This window comes from Spinacia oleracea, chromosome 6 (assembly GCF_020520425.1).
Source record: "Spinacia oleracea cultivar Varoflay chromosome 6, BTI_SOV_V1, whole genome shotgun sequence".
Taxonomy (NCBI): Eukaryota; Viridiplantae; Streptophyta; class Magnoliopsida; order Caryophyllales; family Amaranthaceae; genus Spinacia; species Spinacia oleracea.
Genome location: NC_079492.1, coordinates 100675915 through 100699891, shown reverse-complemented (window position 1 = coordinate 100699891; position 23977 = coordinate 100675915). Strand labels below are relative to the sequence as shown.

General features: G+C 35.1%; 3 protein-coding genes across 4 annotated transcripts; 1 reads left to right on the top strand and 2 right to left on the bottom strand.

The window, feature by feature from the left end:
* Positions 1-1661: 1661 nt before the first annotated feature.
* On the bottom strand, positions 1662-2820 carry LOC110785029 (uncharacterized). The gene is made up of 3 exons (XM_021989468.2): positions 2681-2820; positions 1843-2613; positions 1662-1761 (listed from the first exon to the last, which is right to left on the bottom strand). The coding sequence occupies exons 1-3, from the start codon at positions 2818-2820 to the stop codon at positions 1662-1664; spliced, it is 1011 nt and encodes a 336-aa protein (XP_021845160.2).
* Positions 2821-3908: 1088 nt separating this feature from the next.
* On the top strand, positions 3909-8653 carry LOC110785039 (uncharacterized). 2 transcript variants are annotated; one of them, XM_056831885.1, is made up of 2 exons: positions 3909-5154; positions 7412-8291. In XM_056831885.1, exon 1 carries the CDS (start codon positions 4091-4093, stop codon positions 5126-5128), a length of 1038 nt encoding a protein of 345 aa, XP_056687863.1. In that variant the 5' UTR covers positions 3909-4090; the 3' UTR covers positions 5129-5154; positions 7412-8291. The 2 variants fall into 2 exon arrangements, with proteins under 2 accessions (XP_056687863.1, XP_021845171.1); XM_021989479.2 differs by lacking the exon at positions 7412-8291 and adding an exon at positions 8309-8653 and having other exon boundaries at positions 3910-5154.
* Positions 8654-8837: 184 nt separating this feature from the next.
* LOC110785038 (probable protein S-acyltransferase 22) lies at positions 8838-14528 on the bottom strand. The gene is made up of 9 exons (XM_021989478.2): positions 14098-14528; positions 13902-14015; positions 11994-12401; positions 11666-11734; positions 11503-11574; positions 10712-10840; positions 10461-10541; positions 10136-10318; positions 8838-9971 (listed from the first exon to the last, which is right to left on the bottom strand). Exons 1-9 carry the CDS (start codon positions 14137-14139, stop codon positions 9198-9200), a joined length of 1872 nt encoding a protein of 623 aa, XP_021845170.1. The 5' UTR covers positions 14140-14528; the 3' UTR covers positions 8838-9197.
* Positions 14529-23977: the final 9449 nt, after the last annotated feature.

Below are 23977 nucleotides of genomic sequence, written 5' to 3'. Positions count from 1 at the left end.
CAAAAACTATGGAACCGATCAGAACCGGTTCATGATTTTTGGTACCGGTCAGGTACCCGATTAGCATTCACTTTTTTCATCCTTGCTTTAATTAACAATTAAGTTAAAACTGAATTTAAATTTATGCTTTTTTCTAATAAACTACAAGCTAGACAATTTTAAAGTTGCTTTTTTCTAGGTTTTTTAAACAAAAACTACAATTAATTATTATGTTTTTTGAACTACTTGTGTCTGTTTAGTACCAGGTATTTGGTCCCGGAATCGGTCCCACAGGGTAGTCGGTCCCGGAACTGGTACCCAGTGGGTCCTAGAAATCTAGACCCTGACCCGGTTATGACCGGTTCCTAAAATTTGGAACCGAATATGTCCCGCCGGTACTGCTTCAGGTCTGGACCCGTGAGGATCGTTTGCGGTTCCGACTCCGAGACCGGGTACCCAGTATTTCTGCTCACCCCTAATTATAAGTACTTGTTTGGCCATACTTTTGAAAGTATTACTTAACTTGAGACACAATTTATAGGCAAAACAAGGGGTTTTTAGGAAGGAGGGACATTTTCCTAAGAGCCCTAATCAATTTCTAGGAAAGAAGGCAGAGCTGATCATTATGGGCCCGGCCTGAAAATTAGCGGGTTTTGGGCAGCCTATTCTAGCCCGATTTTCGGGCCCGACCTGCCCCGAATCGAATTTTTAAAAAAGTGCGGGCATTGGGCAACACAAAACAACATTTTTAGTTATAAATTTGGCCCAGCTCGAAAATGGCCCGAAAAGCCCGCTAATTTTGGCCTGAAATAGCGGGTTTTGGGCACACAAAATTGGCCCGAACCTTGGCTCGGCCCGGCACGACCCGACACAATGGGCAATTTTTTATTCTCTCGGCCCGGCCCGCCTTTTGATCAGGTCTAAAAGAAGGGAAGGAGAAACACCAATTTAAAGCTTCTACTGAGTTTTTCTTGTGGGACTATAGCTAGGTTTCTAAACGTTAAATGGCTTGTCACCAATTGGAACCATTTTAATTCTAACACAAAATATGTCAGTACAATAAGGAAAATGACTCGTATTGGTACTCTTTAGTCCTTAGCAGTGTATCCTCTCAATACCAAAACCAAAATAATGGATACTGTTAAGAGTCACGTGCGTCTATTTTATACACAAGTCACTTTTGATATAGACTTCCTCGCTATTTTCCCCTTCAAAAAAACATTCGTCCTGCCCAAAACACCCTTATTTTCTGAAAAAAAAATGTCCAAAATATCCTTCCTGTTGTTCTCTCTCCTCATCAAGCACTCGTATCAATGGCACCTCCGTCTCTTCTCCGTCGTTCTCTCACTACCCATCCATATGCCCCTTCAAATAAGTTTATGTTTTCTCAGAGAATTATTTAATTTCATATTCCGTGATATCCTGATATGATTAAAATCTCCATAGAAATTTATAGACTTAATCCTTGAACAAAGTAGAAAATGTAAGGAAGAAAAAAGGAGTGCGTTATTACACAAATTTAAGAAAGTGGTTACTCCCTATGTTCTCCAATATTAGTCCCTTTTGGAATCTTGACACTATTCACAATTGAAGAGAATCTTCTAATTTCTTTCCAATACGTATTTCAAAACATATTCATGTAAGATCTTATTTTGTTTGTCTTAATGTGTAGTTTAACTATATCAAAACAGATGTTCCACTGACTCCTTCCCACCAAAACACAAAACACAGTTATCAGAACAACCAATCCCCCATGCTTGAATTCTATCAGTAGTATACAACCTGTTGGAGAATGGCTAACCAAGCAATGAATATACTCCTAGGGCTAGCCTTGTTGTAACAAAGCACCCTCCTCCAAGTCACCTTGGGGTACTCTTCTTGCAGACTTCTATAGACTGTGCTGATAGAATATTTACCTTTAGCCACAGACTTAGCCGAATCACCAATCTGTAAGATGAAATTCTTACTGTTAAAAATCTTTTAAGAGCCCAGGAGCAAGAAATAGGAGCAACAAACTGGAGAGGATCTTGCCCTTTCATATAGAAAGTGTCAATCCACTGCACCCAAAGCTTATCTTTTTTGAAAGCCAAAGCCCACAGAAGCTTGCCTATTGCTACTTTATTCCAAAGAGAAATGTTTTTCACATTACGACCACCTGAAGACCTAGGCATATACAACCTTTCCCATGCCACAAGAGCTTTCTTTGAGTTCACAGTGTCACCAGTCCATAGAAAAATTCTGCAAAAAGCTTCAACCTCTTTTATAATTCTCTTAGGGAGTATAAAAATCTGGCACCAAAATGTATGCATCCCAAAAAGGATAGTCTTAATAAGAATAAGCCTGCCTGCATAAGAAAGAAACTTAGCAGACCAAACCTTGGCCCTGGCTAAAATCTTATCAACCAGTGGCTTACATTGATGGTAGTTGAGCTTTTTAGAAGAGAGAGGAACTTCTAAGTATCTAAATGGCAAGCTACCTTCTACTATCTCTGCTGTGTCAAGAATATAACCTTTCTCAGAAGTAGAAACACCCCCAAAGTAAATATTGCTTTTGTTCATATTGGCTTCCAAACCTGACACTATGGAAAACTTGAGGAAAGCACCAAGCAACAATTGCACTGAGATCTTATCAGCTCTGGCAAACAACAATAAGTCATCAGCAAACATCAAATGAGTGATACATAATGGCCTTTATTGTTCACATAGTGACTATGATAAGTTTTCTGTATGCGTGTCTATTATTCAATTCCTCCTTTGTCCTCTTTTTCTGAAAATCATGAATGACCTGCAAATATGAATCAACCCCATTGGATGGTTGACCAAACAAATCGATTTTGTCCATCTTTTTTTGATTGATTTTCTTATATGAATTATTATTATAAGTTTCGTTTTTCAGATCTAGGTTATAGTCCACTTTTATTTGCTCCGGCAAATTAACATTGCCAACAGGATGTTCTAGGACGGCGTGGTGAAGTTGTGGGAGAGGAGAGAGAACGACGTGGTGAAATTTGGGAGAGGAGAGACAATCGACGGGAGAGGGAAAAAAGAACGTAAAATTTCCCGTTTTCGGCACCGGTTACGGGAAAGGTGTAAAGAGGAGAGGAAGACAGAGTCGGCTACGGGACGGCGAAAGCGGAGAAGTTAGGTGGCGTCGGGTGTGATGGTGACGATAACGGTGTAAATGACAAGATGGCAGGATCTGGATGGATTAACTAATTAATTAACTTTATTAGGATCTTTGATATTTTGAGAAAATACTTTTGGCCAAAATATTATGAATTTAGAAAGGCAAATTTGTCAAAAAGGACCATTTATAACTCAAATTTTGCGAGAAAGGATCTTATATAATTTTTTTTTGTGAAAACACACCTTAAAGTAATTTTTTTTGCGAGAAAGGACCTAAGGGAAGTTACCGGCATTGACTGAGTTTTTCCGGTCATTGACTTGCACGTGAGCAGCACGTATGGCTTACGTTGGCTAAAGACATTGATTTTTCCGAGTCTTGAATTTTCAAACTTGATTTTATTTCGATTTTTTTTTCAACTTTAGTTTTTAAAACTTAGAATTTTGGAGGAAAATTGGGTGTAATTAGCAAAATAAAGTCACACGTGCTTCTCACGTGCAAGTCAATGGCCGAAAAAGCTCAGTCAATGCCGGAAATTTACTTTTGGTTGTCTTTCGCAAAAAAAAATTACATTAAGGTGTGATTTCACAAAAAACAATTATATAAGGTCCTTTCTCGCAAAAAAAATTTACATTAAGGTGTGATTTCACAAAAAAAATTATATAAAATCCTTTCTCGCAAAATTTGGGTTATAAAAGGTCCTTTTTAACAAATTTGCCATTTAGAAATAATTTTTGAAATTACAAATTATTTAACAAAAATAAGAATTTTTTTTAATAAAAAGAAAACACTAAGGTGTCCTCGGCGGATCACCTTAGACATGTTCCCCATCCTTTGATCCATTTTCTTCGTCCTCGTGCTTGTCGTTGTACAGTAAGAAAGCAGAAAACTTCATCAAAACTCATCTCCTGTCTTCCCAAGTTTCAACACCGGCAATATCACTTTCTCTCTCCTATCATATCTCACATCAACAAACAAGCTAGCAACAATGGAGAATTCATCCCAATCTCTGGTAGATTTCTGGGGCGTAATCACAGAATCAAAGCGCATAATCAACGCCCACTCCCGCCATTTCTTAGCCCTCTCTGTCCTCTTCCTCCTCCCTCTATCCTTCTCCCTCGCCGTTTTCCCCACCCTCCTTCACTCCTTTACTTCCTCCCAACCCAACCGCATCGTCTCTCTCCTCCGCCTCAGCATCCACCACAGCTCCGCCGTCGACCCCCCAATTCTCCTCCACCCTGCCCTCCACCACTATGCGCACCACAAAACCCTCGTTTTCTCTCTACTCTTTTCCGCCTTCATCCTCTTTTTCTCTCTTCTCGCCTTCGCTTCCATCACTTTCTCTGTTTTCCATGGCTTCTATGGTCGACCCGTTAAGCTTATCTCTGCAATCGCCTCTCTTCTTCGCTCCTTTTTCCCTCTTTTGGTCACTTTTATTGCTGCCCAGATTGTGATTTCTCTTATTTTCGCGCTATTTGGGATTTTAGCTTATCTGGGTGTTAAAGGTATTGAAGTAATTGAGGGTGAATTCTCGTATAATTCGCCTTACTTTTATGGGGTTTCGTCAATTGGGGCGATTTTATTAGGGTTGGTTTTAGTTTATGTTGGTGTCAATTGGATTTTGGTTAATGTGATTGTGGTGGTTGAATCAAGATGGGGGTTTGAACCCATGACTAGAAGTAGCGATTTGGTGAGGGGAATGAGATGGGTGGCACTGTCCTTGATCATGTTTTTCGGATTTTTTGAGCTGGTGTTGCTGTGGATTAGTTTGGTTTCCGGGGGTGAATCCATTGCTGTGGGGGATGGTTGGAGCACTTGGGCTTTTGCTGTTAGAATCGTGGCTACTACTGCTATTTTGACATTGGTTTTGCTCCATGGTATCGCTGCCACCACGGTTTTGTATATGTACTGTAAGGCTTTGCACGGGGAATTAGCTGGGGAGATCGCTCATGAGTTTGCAGCTGATTATGTGAGCCTGCCTTTTGATGATCAGAAGGTCCCTCGCATTGTTTGTTATGTGTATTGACTTTTGAGCAAGTTTCGGCATTACAGGTTAGTTTGGATTTATTCCCATTCTAATCCTGTTTAGTTCTGTAGTTCTTTTAATCTTTGTTGCATTAGTTTATGAATTTATTGAAAATAGGTGGAAATTAGATTTTAAGGAAATGAATGAATGATATCGATGCCTGAACATTTTGACCATTGTTGGATGAATAGCATTGCTTAAGTTGCTTTGCCATGATTTTCAAATATCAAAAGAAAAGGCCATCTTATATACTGATATCCTAATGCAAGATGCTTTTGTAATCATCATATGTATTATCTGTTGTGGCTGATTTAGCTTTGGTTTTGCAATTTTTGTGGATAAGTCGGAGTTGCATCCTGTGAATAAAGAAAACATTAGCTCAGAACACTATAACATATAGAGACTGTTGAAGGGATGATAACATGTATGAGCATTACTCGGTGGATCAAATGTTGATTTGATGCCATCGCCTAGCCTGCTAAGTTTCTCGGTGACCGGAAGAGAGATCAGCAGTTCAGGATTCTGGTACATGTAATAGGATCACAAGTTTGTTAGGGGATCATTTGCTTTTGCTTTTCTTTCGGCAGAATAAGGCATTAGATGTTACATTTCACATGGGTACACAAGGCATCACTCTGTCTATTACTCTACCTCATCTCTGTTATTTATGGCTACTTTCTTATCTTTCTATTACCTTCGAAGAGCTCATACCAAATTCTAGATGTCTTACCCAGTGTTACCCAGTTACCTAACTATGTAATCATCCCATGAACTGCGAACTGAAAAGGCGAATTATAACATGAAAATGTTACATTTTGGTCTAATTTTAGCAAATTAGATAGCGAATTACAAAACCCGTGCCCAATCTAATACCAGCAAATCAGATAACAGTGGTCTTACCTTAATTCCCTCCCCTTCCTTCCCCTCAGGGAAAGATTGTCCACTACTGTCCTCATGTGCAAATCTTATCCCATACGGAGGAGCTTTCTGTTCCATGAGATTCTACTTTTAAACTCCCGTTGCCCTTTATTGAGTTGTCACGTTGTCTTAAACTCTCAACTTCTCTAGTTTAAGATATTGATTTTACAAAATACGGAACTCTTTATAATAGTCAGACCATTTGTACTATCTCCCTATCACTTACTTCAAAGTGGCATATTGAGATATAGTAATATATAACCATAGTATATTATGAAAGGTGAATCTCAGGTCATCTAAAATATTGTATGTGACAATATATTCCTGAAGTGGACTGTGGGAATATATGTCTAGTCATTTCTTCTTAACTTGCTGATCTGCTGAACAATGAACATTGTGATTCATTACTCATATAATTTTACTACTGCATTTGGAAATAGTTCTCTTGTTAGCCCACCCCTTATATTTAAAGATACCATAGTTTTACCAAAAGACCATATAGAGTATTTGGGTCTTTCTCATGCTCTCCTCATTTCTTACATTAATTAGGGACTTTTAGGAATTTTAATCACAAACCTTAACTATTTTAGGAAATATGACAACTTTTTTTGACATTTTAAATTGACAAGCGTGATCATATTTTCAGATGGAGGGAGTATAAAAGCATAAGAAAATTAAGTTCACAAGTATATATTGTTGTGTAATTGACATATATCTTTTTAAAGCCAGTCAATTTTGCTTAGTATGTCTGCCACATCATTTGGGCCTATTATTATGGCGAGGGCCCCTTTCTGGAGGGAGGCTCTAGTTGCTAAAATGTAGCACCTCCCGTGTATGATCAGGTTTTTCTAATTGGCGGCCCAAAGGGCTTTACTGCAATTCCTGACTATCCTTCATATTTTACTGGTTCTCTGTAATTTTTCTGGATTACTGCGAAGCTGGGGACATTTACTTGAAAGTTTCTGTTATGTTTACAAAGAACAGCTGATGAAACAAAATGTAGTACTAGTGAATGTAAAGATTTCTGTTTGTTTTGTCTAGTTTGTTACGGAAGGAGAAGTAGGATATTTGCACTGTAATGGCACTGCGACACTGCTTTTTCGCTGGGAAATTAGCTGCAATAAAGATCCAGTGCCACTGGTTGTATGGTGCACTAGGAGCTCATATAGAATTTGCAATCTTTTATTTGTGACTTATTTTTTGTTAGTTTAATGAACTTAGTGCCCTGACAGTACATTCTATGACGCTATTGTAAATTGCCGGCTGTACATCAGTAGAAACTTTTAGTATATTAGTGCAGAGAACTTGTTCGTGTGAGATGGTTTCCCAAATTAATTGTGGTATAAAAGAAACAAAGCTTTGCAGGAAGTAGCTTGTAACTATGTTGGTGTATTCTGGAAGTTTTGCTGCTAATTTCAGAAGGCTGACAAGTTAGCAAGGTGATTATGTTGTGGTCTAACAACTTTCCCTATCTATGCAGTATGTCATCGATTCAAACTTCTTGGTATCTTTTTGAAATTTTTCTTCTTGTTGGAAAATGTCTTGAACTACACATGCTCGAATAACACACTTTTGGGGGCAAAGGGCAGAGTATATCTGTATATGCATATCATTTACTCTGTGTACAGTAACTCTTATTGTACGGTATTTCTATAAAGTTACATGACCTAGCCAATATTTTAAAAAGTAGCAGGAATGGAGACCCTACAAAAATAAGCCACATTCTTGTGCCTGAAACATGTATGCATTTATTTTCTGTAAATGCGTTTCAATGCAGAGCTTCTTCATGATGTTTTGTTGGTTGTAGATTCCTTAGGAGAAAATACTCTTTATTGATCTCAAGTAGTTAACCCTGCCTATGGTCGGATCAATACAGGGTGGTTAAATTATTGAAGTTGTGGGTTTGAGTGTAGCTTTCAACTACTCTGGACTCCGCCCATCCCTCAATAAGAGGCTACATTTCTAGTTTCGTCCCAAAAATATAGGCCACTTTCCAAATTTAGGTTTTAAGTTGAACTTTCCCATAGTTCGGAGTCCTTTTATGATAGTTGAATTTTGTAAGAATTATAAAGGTGATAGTAAATATATTTTTCTACTGAAGTATATTTATTGCATTGTAGTTAAACTCGTTGAAAAATGATCCCAAATTAAAAGTGGGACGAAGACTGTATTAGAATTATACTGAGATCTCTATCTTGTAGCAGAATGAATTTGCTAAAAACATGTTCCATATCACAAGTTTGTATTTTCATATTATTTCAGATATCATATCAAACAAAATGGACTGAATTGCAAGGTGTGGCATGTATCTAATAGCTAATGTAAGTTTGGTGTGACATAAGTGAAGTCTCCTCTGCCAGAACAAGTCAACAGTCTGCAGTGGCGTCAATTGTTCATATGTTGACTATTCGCTGATAGTTAGAGATGGTAACAGTTTTTCTCCAAAATTTTCCCACTGCAACACTAATGTAACATCCAAAGCCTGGCATGTAACATGTAAGTAAGCCTTGTTTTTTCGCTTCTTGTAAAAAATAATCGAGACTATGTAACAAAACTTGTATAATCAGTTGTTTTATGGAGTACATGGACATTAATTGAGAATCTGTAGACAGAGCTGGCAAATTAAGTTGTGTTGGGTCAATTTTGTCTAAAAAAAAGTCAACTTTACTCGAAAGCCCTCAGTCTTGCACTGAACTTGTTTAAGTGTTTTTCTTAGACATTAACATTACTATACCTGAAAGGGATGACGCAAATACATAACCCCAATTAAAATAGAAACAAGTCTAGAGAATTTGGTAATCAAAGAATTCGAATAATGTTGATATTTTTAAGAGTTCTACACAGTTGGAAATTTCGATTGCAAAGACACTCAGAAAAAGAAAACTGCCTAGACATTCCTAGCAAAATTCTACACATAGAGGTATTTGGTAATAAATTACATGCCCTACAACATCTACCTGACATATTTTTTTTCTTTCAGAAACATCGCTAAAATAGCATGATCAGTCAAGGTTAGATCCTGCACAATGCCTTGGGAGATAGGACCAACTGATTCTGATGGTGCTTTAAAACCCACAAATGAAAGATAATTGACCCTCCAAATTCCAAAACCCTAGAAAAGAAATCAACATATTCACTAAATTTCATCCCTTTAGAACTTTCTAAGGTTGCCCTGGTTAAATGCGGATGGTCCCTTTAAACTGAGCGTTCCTCCATCTTGGTTTGACCTGAAGAGTAAACTAGTCCAGTTTACTGTCCTTTCCTCAGGCCTTGAAGGAACCTGATCGCTGTCTTCTCCGCCAGAAGGTTCATATCCATCACTGGTCGATCTTGACAGTGGAATCCCAGGCAGTACACCTCCACCAGCCACTTGCAGACCAGTAAGCCTTCTAGATTCTTCCGCACCAGAAGAGGAAAGACGAAATGGATGCACATCAGGCGAGTCTATGCTGCTCTCAGGGGAGGACCCAGCCATGATGTTAGCTCCACTCGACATAGCCATGCTAGTTCGGAAGGCACTTCTTGCTTCTAGCTGGAGAGGAGCCATGCTACTTGATGATGATGCTTTTGTTGTTGTTTTACCAGATACATTCACCAGCTGCTCAAGGGGTAAATCAGAGGGCAGTCTTACCCGTTTACTATTTCGCCTTCTATTGTGATCAACTCTGGAGACAACCCGTCGGCCACTACCAAAACTGCTGTCCCTTTCAAGGTTAATTGGACCCTCACGTCTTGTAACAGGCTGCAGAATCTTGGACTTCTTCCTTGCCTCTGCAGCAGCCTTCGAAACCTCTTCCGCATTTAAACGGGCTAATGTCCATGGGCTAATCTTTACAGCTGGATTCTTTTTCTTCATTGGTTCCTCTATTGCACCCTTTTTACCATACGAACTTACCGATCCAGTGTCTGGAGGAACTACATCAAACTGAAAACCAATGCACCCAGTAAAATGAAATGTATATAAAACTCACAAGGTAGAAAAATGCATACATATTTTTTGAGGAAACAACATGTCAAAGTCTATGATGGCCTGGCCTGCTAGTGCTACTTATTTGCCAATTCCAACAGGAAACAGCTTATAAAAATTACCTGATCCTCAAGAAACAACCGTGGGGGTGTACACCAGGCACCCCGCCGGAAAGTGTTGAACGAACTAGCACTGCTCAATCCCGTAAGAGAACTAACTTGAGACATCTGAGGACTCTGTCCACCTCCAACTTCTTGTTGCTCCTGCTCTCTCAGAGCTACAATATAGTCATATGTGCTAAGCCCCTGAACATAACATATTTGAAAATTGAAAGATAATACTTCAGAGTTCAGACCAAAAAAGAATTTTTTCATCATGATAACAGTAGGTGCTCAATAAAGCTGTAAGAGGAAAAGCTCTGTTGTTGCAAGAGATTGTCATATTTACCTTCTTTATGAGGAGGATGTGGAAAAAGAAAAGCTGAGCCAGTGGTAGGGTTGCTATCATAGCCAAAATGGTGCACATGGCCTACAAAATTATAGCGTGATTCAAAAAAGTCAGCACTACCACAACTCCACAACTAAACTACAAACTCAATACATCCTTTCCATTAAACCCAGCATCAACAATGTAATAATTGCAAGTAAGCTGAGAAAACAGCACAAGAAGAAATGTAGTGGACAGATTCAGGCACTAACCACTACAATAATAAATGGCACCAGAGAGAAACTGCTTCCCAGCTTTGCAACAATCTCTGCACTGAATCTCTTCCTCTCAAGAAAAGAGCAAATCAAGACAAGGATCCCAGTTGACCATTGAAGAATTAGCTGCAATCTCAAAGCCCAACATGCCATTCATACACCTGTCAATAATTATCTAAAATAAAAATGACGTGAAAATAAATGCTCATTTTTTACAAGGTTCTACTCTGATAGACACAGATGTTTAATTATTGAAATTTTAAAAAAAGTCGCCACTAAGTAAATGGTTAATCAACGAAAACCTGGCCCCGCCATCCAAATAAACGCATAGTTTCCTAGGTAACTTGCTCGTTTTCAACCCAAAATAGTTATATGGACTAACAATTGAAACAAGAATAAAAATTGTTACAATGCCCATTCTCTCAACACTCAGTATAGGTTAAACACTGTTCAGAAGTTCTCGGAATTCATTCATTCATTCAAGATACAAGCTGGTACCTTTTGAATTGACTTATGCCAAGTTAATTTAAGACTCATATTAATAGTTTCAGTTTTTGGTTTCCAAGTTAGATCATGTTTCTGTTTGAATGATTGGATAATTTGTTTTAGATTATTGAGATTTAGATTTCCCAATAAATAGGCAATCTAAAATTTGAAACCACAAATTTACTGGTTCTAAAAAGTCTATATCGATTGTCGAAGAGAAAAACTTTATACACAATGATACCAAACAAGCTGTGAATTCCTTATCTGCTTTCTAGATGCCATGGATGGATGCTTTCACTTACCAATAGAAGTGACACAACCATGAGGGTGAAAAACTTCCGATAGTTGCCTTTGCCTATACAGTTATTTAGCCACTGCATATCAAGAATACATGCAAAAAAGAATCTTAGGAAAAGTGAAGAACTCAAATATTATAAGGCAAAGTGCACTCAACCTCTGACATACCCGGCAGTGGTGATCAAAACAATCAACACATTTATCACAAACTCTACAATGCTTGCTGTACTTGAAAACCTACATCATAGACATCATTTGAACCACAAAAGATTAGTGAGAAGTAAAGACCATTAAAGCAATATCAAAACAGTATACACAAACAAATTTCCTGCAATTCACCGAAATGGCAGAATATCTCCGATGGAAAAAGGGTTCTTTTATGTTTATACAGGAGATCATTTTTATAACTCTCAGTAGCATTTTTAAAGCTTAAAAAATGACCAAACTTAAGGTCTAAGGAAAAAATTTACAAATAAATTCAAGTAGTTGAAGATACCTCAACTTCACATAAACTGCAATAGAACATTCCTTCTTCACTTATTTGCTGCTCTGAAGATTCTTCTGATGAGCTCATGCAGTTGCAAAGAAAAGTACAAGGAAAGAACAATACTCCCAAAACACAAGATAAACAATTTGATGATCCAACATTTTGTTCATGTTCAGCATCAAAATCTTCCATGTTAACATCTGCGCTCTTGACACTTCCATCATGAGGTTTGTTACTATTCTCTCCCGCAATCGCAAATTGCTTAGACGAAACAGACCCCCCTCCTAGCTTTAAGTCCTTTGCTTCGGTATGTTTGCCTTTGCATGATGTTTTAAGGTACTTCTTAGACCTGAAAACTCCTGGGTCCGCTGGATCAGACGCTGCACACCAGATATATAGTCCAAAAGCACTTACTATCTGAAAAAAGACAAAATACTAAATGAGAATTCTACTCAAGGGGAGCTCACACTTAAAAGTGAAAATCGGGAAAAAGATCATCATGTCATGAACTAGATAAGACTGCTCCTATTCTTTAAACATGCATTGTGTTTAGATGTAGTAGCTGAATCTTGATAATAAACTAGCAAGAACCAACATGTTTTTGTTTTTTTGAGGGAGCATGAATCAACATGTTTGTATGAAGACACTAGAACTCAAACTATCTACACTCTCCAGGAAATAGAGAACCAATCAAGCAAAGGGACTTCCAAAACCGTATAGCACAAATGTTAAAGTAAGGAAAAGGCAAAAAGATTGAGAACTTCATTGACCCAGATTCAAGCAATACAGGCACCTCCAATAAGTCCTTGACTAGAAAGGAGCCAATCTAAACCTCCCTATAATCAATCTTTACAAGGGTTGGTTGCAGTACTTATAACGAACTAATCGACGCACAGGAATTGAAGGCCACACGGAAATGGACATGGAATTAGGAATTTCAGATTGTATATGTTAATTTTATCCTTCATTTACGAGTACCATAGAAACCAAAACATGCAATTATATGAATGGTCGGATCAGCATACATCAATGCCAATATTCCCTTTGAACATTGTTAGGTTAAATACTAACACAATACAGAAATGCAAGCAATCTACACCTTGGTTACCAGAATGATAAAGGACATCCATATCTTTTGTGGCAGGTTCTGAACCAAACCTCGGCATTATATATATAACAAATAGTTCAATAATAATTTAACTAAAATTCACACCAAGTTAGCAAGGGATAAAGACTTCTCTAGTTACAGACACTTCACTTTTATATAGTGGAAAATTAACAATATACTCATACTTTTTAAACATTGTCAAATTATAGCTCAGAAGAATCAAATCCAAAATAATAAGCCAGCAAAAACGCCAAAAATGACAGAATGCCCAGTGAATTATACTGTATGAATAATACATAGCTAGCAATAATAACAAAAGATAACCAAAGATAATTTACCAATAATAAGCCATTGAATTATACATATACATGAATCATTATGTCATATTAACAACAATTATCTGGGATTTTCCACGTAAAAAAATGAAATCTGATAATTAACTTCTTGTGAGATAAACAGCATAATTCAAAATTACATAATTAGGAATACTTTGAAAAAACAAAAAGTTGCTAGAAGACAAATACTCCATCTTCCCTTATCAAGAAAAAGTAATGGCATTGGTGCTCTTAGATTGTGTGGTGACAAAAAGGAAACTTGAAATTTAAAAATCAAAACCCAGAAAAGGAAAAGTAACCCAATTGCAGCAAATTTGACTTGGAAAAAAAACCCAGGAATTAGAACCACACAAGTAAACCCCATAATTAGTTCGACAAACCCCGGATCGAATCCCGTCTACACTGTTGCCTTTCGTGGCACGAAGAAATAAATAAAACCCAGATCTCAACTTAATCAAGGCAGCATAAACTCACAAGAGGAGTGTAGAGGCCCATAATGATGTACTGGTAAAGCTCCTTTCCAACAAAAGGAGCAAAAAATACATAGAATGCAAAACCCAGTGCTAGAAACACTGCTACTGCAACCACCTGCAACCAAATAATGAAAATTCGAGCAACATTTAGTGCCAAAAATAGAAAATATTCAGCAAAAATTGACAAAAAATTGTACCTGAAGTGGGTGATAAGGAAGTTGCCATCCATGCTTTCTCATAATTTTTTTTGAAGAAATGGGAAATGGGAAATTGGTGATTGTGAAGTAAAATTAGTGCTCAAAGTTTCCCTAAATTCCCGGGAAATAAAGGGTATTTTGGATGGATGGTCATTATTTAGGAGAAATAAATGTGGGTATAGAAGTTGACAGAAAATGAAAAAATGGGGTTTGTTTATGTGTTGTGTTCTGTGAGCTTTTAGAAACTGGGGTTATGGAGATCTGAAACAGCAGAGGTTGGGAGGAGGAGAGAGAAAGTTGAAGAAGGTGGGTGTGTGGAGTGAAGAGGAGGAGTGTCGGAGTGGTGGTTGTATTTTCTTTTGCAAGACCAATTATAGTCACTCAATGCTTAAAAGCTCTTTTCACTTTTTGGCTGATTTGCCTGTTTCAGTTCGCCATCTAGTACCACTATATCGTTTTCGGACTCACTTATGACTAAGAGCTGTTAAATACTTAAATCGGGTGTATTCGGATCGATTTTAAGTTGGGTTTTGGCCAAAGCTCGATGGATTTGGGAAGGTTATCCATTTATCCTAGATGTTTCTCATAATTTAATAAACAAAAGGTCTTCTCGATTTTAAGTTGGGTTTTTGGCCAAAACTCTTTTTTTTTTTTGTAACTTTAACCTAGTTTTGATTAACTTTTATGTTAGTAAGAAAAATTAATAAATAAATATTTTAAAGGGTTAAATGATTAATTTTATACATTATTAGTTATTTTGAAGAAATAAGTTTTACTAAAATGAAAAAATTTATCAGTGAAAAATAGATAACTTTTACATATGTATGCTTAACTTTTAAGCATTTTAGTTAACTTTTACTCTGGTGTACAATATTTATTGTACACCCATTATAAATAAGAATTTGTGTTTACTAAATTGACTCTATGTATAAATATCTTGAACAATTAAGTTTTTTCGGGTTAGGGTCAAGTCGGATAATTTTTTGGCCCAGGTTCGACTAGGTTAATTAGGTGTAAGTTGATTAACGTTCTTTCAAGTTCAGGTAAATTCAAGTTTGAATCAAGTCATTATCGAGTACATGATAGATTTGAAATATTTCATTCTCGAATACAACTATTCAAGTTAAGGGTTTGTTTGTTTCAATTTATTTTAACTTATTTCAGCAAAAATAAGTTCAAATAAATTCGGTCAAGTTTAGATAATTAATTTGAATCAAAATCATATGAGTCAAACAGAGTGTAAGTTGGAAAATAATCATTTTCGATTATCGCTAAAATTACAATTTAGTTATTCCAAAATTAGAATTATGTTTAAGTTCGTGCTTAACATTAATAGGATGGCTAATAACAAACGAGTTGAATTTAAGTTAGGTCAATAGAAGATTGGATTGAATCGAATTTGGCCAATAACAATTCATACGGAGTATTTGGTTAAACAGGTTTCAAGTCTTTCATGGGTTGAAAGTGGATTCAATGTATAATTTTTTTTATTTCTGGTCCATCTTTAATGTTGAATTTCCTAAAGTTGACGAGGAGTTAGCAAATTCAGACTCGAATTCTCTAATTATATATGTTGATCTAATTCCGAGTCATGTTAAAAGGAAGTACATAAATACATGAATAAATTATTATTTTTATTCAAATTAGTATATGAATAGTGAAAAGGGTAAAAAAATCATATAAGTCAACCATAAGTTTAATGTCCACACCTGAACTAACTAATATTCCCTTACAACTTGTGTTATCTTTTAAAATATTTCCTCTGTTTTTATTTAATTTTCATATTTCTTTAGTCATATTTATCAATGTACATTTTTAACATTAATATACGGAGTAGTTGTATAAACTTAAAATTTATACTCCGTAAAAAAATTAAAATACCAAAAATATTTTTGAAGACGAATTTAATAAGATATTATACGACTATGAAGCAGTTATTAAATTCATTTAAATCTGATCTAAAATAGACAAAGGAAGGGTTCAATCAACCCAACCCGTAAAAAGACCAAGAACCTAGAGGAAAGTGATCGAGAAATGGCATTACCAAAAAAAGACATTACGATTAAAACATTAAAAGATATTGCTAATTTCAAAACTTACCAAATTCATTAAATAATGCCTAATTGTAGCCACCAAGAGGGTCATTTTGGATTTAGCGGTTCAGATCTTTGTTCAGCTTCTAAAAACCGTGATATCTGCAAAATCTGACATTAATTTAATTTAATTAATTAATTAAGAGGTTAGAGATTCGTTTGTGTAATTAATAATTAGTTTATACTTACATCCCTATCTTACATTACTTTGTACGTATTGTTTGTTTTGTGGTATTAATTTGTCCACTAGTATTTTGGAACGAATTTGATTAACTTTTCCACATTGACCATAGTATAACTAACCTATTCATCAATTTATGTAAGAATGTGGAAAAGTTAGTAAGATTAACTAATTTGTGTTAGTCAAACAACCATTGTAATCCCACTACGGAGACAATTTGATATTCTCCTAAAATTAGGTTAGAAGTGAGAATAATAAGAAGGAAAATAAGCTCTTATGTTAGTGTAGAATTTTTCCAAAACACATATCCTGGCCACAAGTGTTGCAGTCTTCCGAGAGCATCGTGGAAGAATTTAGAAAGTATGTAGTAACACGTGTCTCATTTGCCTGCGTCTTTTCTGAGATTTTAATCCTATATGTGCTACATTTTCAAAATCTGGGACCCATGAATTGCTCTTTACCAATTGGGCTATGCATTGGATTACTTGTATAGGACCATTATATTCAAGGGATGTTTTAGGCTTCATGTTTACGATGGAATTTTAGTGGTCGATAATGCTTTAGAATACACAATAACTTATAACCACGAGATTTCCATAAGCAAATATGAGTTTCATACTACCTATGTTTCAAAAATATCTTTACACTTTCCGTTTTAGTCCGTTTCATAATGTTCTTTGCACTTTGCTTTATTCTATTTTTGGGCATAAAAATTTATTACCTTACCCTTCTTACCCTACAATATTTACAATTTTCCACTCACTTTCTCTTACTTTATTCATTTTTTTCTTACACTCACCCACATTTTTACACATTTCTTTTACTTTATCCATATTTTATTATATTCAACCACTTTTCCTAATTTTATCTTAATATTTGTGCAAACAATAACTGTAAAGATCTTTATGAAACGGAGGTAGTACATTACTTATGAAATAGAAAAACCAATTTGAGCTTCTCATGAGCTTTCCGAGTCGCGTAACAAGTTTCTCAACTTGACTCGTTTGTATCTCGTGATCTATTTGAGCTAAATCGAGTCGAGTTTTGAACCAGTGGCGGTTGAATGAATTTCGAGTAGCTCGCACGTTGTTTTATACCGACCATTAATTAATCTGCAATCCTAATGTTGTGCAAGCCTTGTTGTTTTATGATGTGCATACTATTTGCACATATTAGTGTCATTAAAGATGTATTTATGTGTAATTTAGAGTAGTTTAGTTGCATTTTAGGACATAATTTGCACATCTTTTATAATCTTGTCATTTTTTTGCTTGTTTTTTTACGGAGGGCTCATCTATTTCTATTCTTAGGTGCTAATCAAAGCAATGCACAAAAATATGAACCTCCTTAAAATCGAAATAGAAAGAACTTGAAGACCCTGGAGGACGAGGCTAGTTCTGGGATCTTCAAACCGCCCCCCTCATCATCATCACAAGTCAATCCATGGAGCTCTCTTGACAAAGAGAAGAAAAGAGAAGAACATCAAAGCTCCACTAAAAATCCAAAATCAGTCCAAGAACCAATATCATTTGGGCCCAAGGGAAAAATCTAAGGCCCAAAAGATAACAAGGTATAGAGAAGGAAGTAGTACCAAGAGGCACAACATAATGCATGACCATGCCTCAAAAACACTAAAAACAACCGTTAAGTAATAAAAACAAACTAAATTTAACCCCACGGTTTTTCTTTTGTTTTAAATTTTAATTTTCATCAAATGACCAAAAATTTATGCTTAGAAATCAAAGGGGAAGTAAGTTGCAAGAAATTAATAATAAGTAATCAACAAATCATGGATATACATGAAGTTCTCCAAGTGAAAGTATTTCTCAATTGTACTTTTCATATTGGTTATGAACAATCAACTTTCACGAAGTCTAATCGAACCTCAATATTTCCCCATAAAATCGGGCCAAAAATAACCTATCCTTCCTTAAAGTTTGAAAAACATAGTCAAATGCAATCAATACGAAAAATAAGCTTGTAATTGATACAAAAAACTGCAAGTTGATGAACCTGCAACACGATTTTCCCTGAAAAAGTTCATTAAACCACAAAGCATTAGAAAATACATGTTGAGAGTAGTCTATACAATTCTTTAAAATATCTAAAAGTCTAAAACATCATAAATTTCACAAGTCTAATTGAATAACAAATCTAAGGCAATCCGTAAAAGAAGAAAAAGAGAACCCATGTTCCTAATATGCAAATTGAACATTTCCAAAAAAATAAAAATAAAATTGAATTCATGATTAAATTTTTATATTATGAGAATAAAAAAAAATGACAATTAAAATATGAAAAAATAAAATTCATGCAATAGGTCGAATAGTTTGTTCATAATAATTAACTAATTGCATAAACAATTGGGGGTACGAACCAAAAATCAAATTAGAAAAGACGATTAAAATATTACGGAATTGTAACTGAGAAAAAAATAGAGTTAATAATACCAAATAATATTACTCTTTGGTAGATTGAATTCATTCGGAAATGTAGAAATAACGTTAAGAATATTGATTTGGAATTATTTTTGCAAAACTAATTACGGAGTATGAAATTTGGCGACATTGGCTATAGTTTTATGCAAAAATCAACTCACATACAGTAAAACCAGAATTAGGGAAGAGAGAAGGAGAATGAAAGAGTATCTAATTTGTAATTGCGAAGGTATTACAGAAACATGTTGAAATTAAAAATATGATTTTGATGGCCAGTGGTGAAGAAGCTGGAACATGAATAGAAACTGTTATTCTGTACTATAGATATGGTTTTCTAAGCAGTAGAATAAAACGGGCGGAATTAAACGACGGGAAAAAGACAGTGAAAATAGGTTTTTTAATTAATTTTTTTTTGAAAAAAAATTGAATTATGAAGGAGTCACGTGGTACTCTACATGCATTTCTTTTAAATTGGGTTGTTATTGCTCGTTATCCTTACTGTTCTCTCTGCGGGGGGGGGGGGGGGGGGGGGGGGGCGCTATCACATAGCTCTAAGCAGGGCAAGGAAGGTCTAGTATAGATTTTTAAAAGTGTATGAAAATTACCCTTTTGAAAACCTCTGAAAAATACCCCTACACAATTGTTGATGTTTTAAGTAGCTGATAGAGGAGGGTAGAGACTAAGTTTATTCACAATCTATACTATATATTAAAAATCATTTGTAAGAAAGCTTTCAGGATACGTGTTGCTCTGTTTATGAGTTTTTCACTCTATGTATATTTTTTTTTTGACATAGGCTTAACATACATTAATGAAAATGGTTCACACCATACAACAAACTACTACTTGAGCTTTAGTAGCTCTTAGAAACCATAATAAACAGATAGCTTTTAAAACAACAAAGGTAGTGAATGCTTTAATTGTTGGCCCTTGACTGATGACATCCTCTTGATCATTGTAACATGCAATACTCCATGCGCCAAAACATTCTACACACACAGTGGCGGACCCAGCTAAGGGCAAGGGGGCACGTGCCACCCCCGGAAAAAAAGAAAAAAAGAAACTGGAAATTTTAAGAAGTTGTCAACTGAAATGATATTATTTATTATCTGCCTAACTGATACATGAAGTGTAGCTTACTCTAGTGGTAAGCGGAATGTTCCTCATGAATTGCGGACCCAGGGGGAGGATGGTCGCGGGTTCAATTCCTATGTGAATGAAAAATTGGTACTATTCCCTCTTTTTTTTGTAATAAATCGAAGCAATATTTCTTTTTCTCCTTTCAAAAAATTAAGTTTATTTATTACCAAAAGGAAAGATTAATAACAATAAAATAACTTACTTAAACTACTACTCTATCATAGTAGTCATCTTCATTTTTGTAAATTATTTTATAGAGTTTTGGTGATACATTTAAGAAAAATCTCAATCTATTTAAATTTTGCGATGTACTCTATAATCAACTACACACATTTATCATTATAAAAAAAATCCTACTACTTTAGTGTATGGGGATGAACAATCGGAACCTTTTCCTCTTTTTTTTTTTTTAATAAATCAAAGCATTCTTTCTTTTTTCCACCTCATTTAATTGGACTACATTTTTCTTCACAAAATCCACTTTTTTGCAAATAAAGTTTATTATTACCAAAGGAAAGAGTAATAACAATAAAATAACTTACTTTAACTACTACTCTATCATAGTAGCCATCTTCATTTTCGTACGTTAGAATTTTAGTGATAGATTTTAAAAAAAATCTCAATCTATTTAAATTTTGCGATGTTTAGAATCAACTACATGAATTTATCATTATAAAAAAAAAACTTTAAAAGTTACCCACTTTTTATTTTTTTATATAAAAAAATATATCAATGTCTTTTTATATACTAACAACTACTCGTATAACTTTTGTGCCACCCCTGGATTATAATCCTGGGTCCGCCACTGTACACACATACTTTCCACATTCTCCTTTTCATTTGGTTGGAAGAAAGCTTGAAATCAATTGGAAGCCCTTAAAAACCAGTGATACTTGAACGACAAGGAGAGACACTGAAGGATAGATAATCCACTAATTTGAAGAACCAACGTTGTAAGCAGGGTGAAAAGCTCACAAACAACCTGAGACAATGACTGAATACCTTCCTGAAAAGGTGCATATATGGAGTTTCTCCTTAGAACGTGAGAAACTCAACCTAGTTGACATGATATGAATCCCCAAAAGTTGGGGAGAAGTCTTTGGATAAGAAATTATGAATGCAATGAGAACACCTCTCATCGCAAACCTATACCAAACCACCCAATTTCGTGGATACCAACACCCCCTCCCACAATCGCCCATACCATCTCCCTTCATCTTATAACTTGTCACACTACCATTATAGGTAGTATGAACACCCAAGACAAGACCACTAACAGGGTTAATTGCCTCTTTTGCAAATAGAATCGGGTAACACTTAAACTCATCCGAACTACCCCTACTTGCCTCAAATTAAGTTGAACATATCCACACAAGACATCCAACAACAAACCAAATTTGGGAACAACAAAACGGGAAACAATAACTAATAATTCCAACAGGGAACCTTCCAACACCAAAGCATAATACCATACTACCCAACAACAAAAAAATTTAAACTTGACATTTAAACTAAACAACTAAACCAATCAACACAACATGGATGAAAATAAGGATACACTCCACTCACACAAATGACATAATCCCGAAGTTTTGGCCGTAATTAACACCAAACACCACACACTAACTTAGTCTTTACCTTTACTGTCAAGATCGGCGTGTATTCAGACACTATAAAACAGTGGCGAGAAGGAACTATGTAATATTTATATACATTAAAAAAAAGTTAAACATAGTTTGTGTAAGGTTTGAACCCCTGATTTTGAGTTTAAATAATAAAGCTTTTACAACTAGCATATGGCATGTTTCATGTTATCATTGCAAAATAAATATAACTAAATGTTAATGTTATTCATGTAGTAACCAGGGGCATCGCCCGAGCCCAAAAACTAGGTCTTATTTAAAGTTTTAAACGTGGTGTACTGGTGTATAATAAATATTGTACATCCGAATAAAAGTTAACCGATATAATGTAAAAGTTATTTATTTCTCACTGGTAAATTTTTTCATTTTAATAAAAACTACTCCTTAAAAATCACTAATAAGTAATAATGTATAAAGTTAACTATTTAGCTCTTTTAAATGTTTATCCGTGATTTTTTTTATATAATACTACTTCCGTTTCACAATACATGTAACTTTTTTTTTTCGTATTTCAACACGCTTCTTTAGATACTAATCTCTCTATGTATAAGGAAAAAGTGTAAAAGTTTGATATTTGGAATCTTCGCATTGATACGAATTTAATAAGATCCCACTTGACTATGTTTTTTCTTACATGATGGTAAAAAAAAATATTGTCAAAGTTGGTTGGTAAATAGTGCCCAAATGAGAAACAATGCAATGTGAAACGGATGTAGTATAAAAATTAATCAAAATATGTTAAAAGTTACAAAGAACTGGGTAAAAGTTATTTGTACAATAAATTTATTGTGCACCTTATGCGTGCAACACATTTTAAAGTTTATTACAAAGTGATAATGAGGTTTAAAAAAGGGGCTTACTATTTACCGCCTCATATTACTCAAAACCGTCTAATTCATTTACCCATATACCTTTCTTTATTTACCCTTTTCAATCAACATTTACCCATATACCCGCCCAAATCTAACCACCACCTCCGGCCACTACCATCACGTCGTAGGCGACAAAATGGCCGAGTATTCACAATAGTTTTTTTTCCCCGGATTTTTTTTAGAAACTTATGCATTTTTATCTTGTACCATGGTACAGGCTTATGAATTTTAAGCTTGTACCATTGTATAGATTTATGAGTTTTTAGCTTCGACAATGGTATTGACTTATGTAGTTTAAGCTTGTACCATGGAAGAAGCTAAAAATTCATAAGCCTGTACCATGGTACAAGCTAAATATTCATAAGTCTATATTATTTAAGATTTTGATTTGTTGTTGCAATTAATTTAATATAATCGGAAAAAAAATAGAGACTTATGAATTTTTAGCTCCTTCCATGGTACGGACTTATGAATTTTAAGCTCATTCCATGTTACAAGCTTAAATTGCAAAGTCAATACTATGGTCGAAGCTAAAAACTCATAAGTCTGTACCATGGTACAAGCTTAAAATTCATAAGCCTGTACCATGGTACAAGCTAAAAATGCATAAGTTTCTAAAAAAATATTCGGACAAAAAAAAAAAACTCTTGTGAAGACTTGGCCATTTTGTCGCCTACGACGTGATGGTGGTGGCCGGAGGTAGTGACCGGTGATGGTGGCCGGAGGTGGTGGGGTGGTGTGAGAGAATTGGAAAGTAAGATTAAGTAAGGGTATTAATGGAAAATAAGGAAAAATAATGGAACGGCTTTTAGCGCTAGAAGATAAAATGAGGGGGAGGGAGGAGCTTGAGGGAGGAGAGAGGTTGTGCAAACTCTTCATTGCTTAATCAAGACATCAAGCATACTTCACCCGTTTCATTTTAGAGACAACAACTTTTACTTTAACTTGTGTCAATGCATTATTTATGATTTCTAGCCATAATATTTTTAATTAACAATAAGTCAAAAGTATAGAATTTTGACATATTAAAAGTATATATTTGAGAGGATTCTAACAAAAGCACTCATAAACATGTATTTTCTTAAATATAAATCACCAAATTAAAGTACTCTGTAGTTAAAATATGGTATGAACATATATTGTAAACTGTCAATTGTCTTTGCACAAAAAAAAAATACATGATGATTTATTTTAAGTGTTTTAAAATAACGCCCGCGTTTCCCTAAAAACACATGCATTTAATGTTTGAAAATACAATTTTGCCCCTTTAATATTCACCCCTTTCAATAATAATAATAATAATAATAATAATAATAATAATGACAATAAAAAAAACAATAATACTAATAATAACAAAAAAAATTTTTCGCCACTCATCAATCAATCATCAATACTATATACTAAAAGACACACCACGAATGACACATGTCATCTCCTGGTGTGTCCTTAGATTTATTTTTAAATAAAATTTTAAGAATCTTTTAAAATATCTAATTTCTTGATTTTTTTTCTT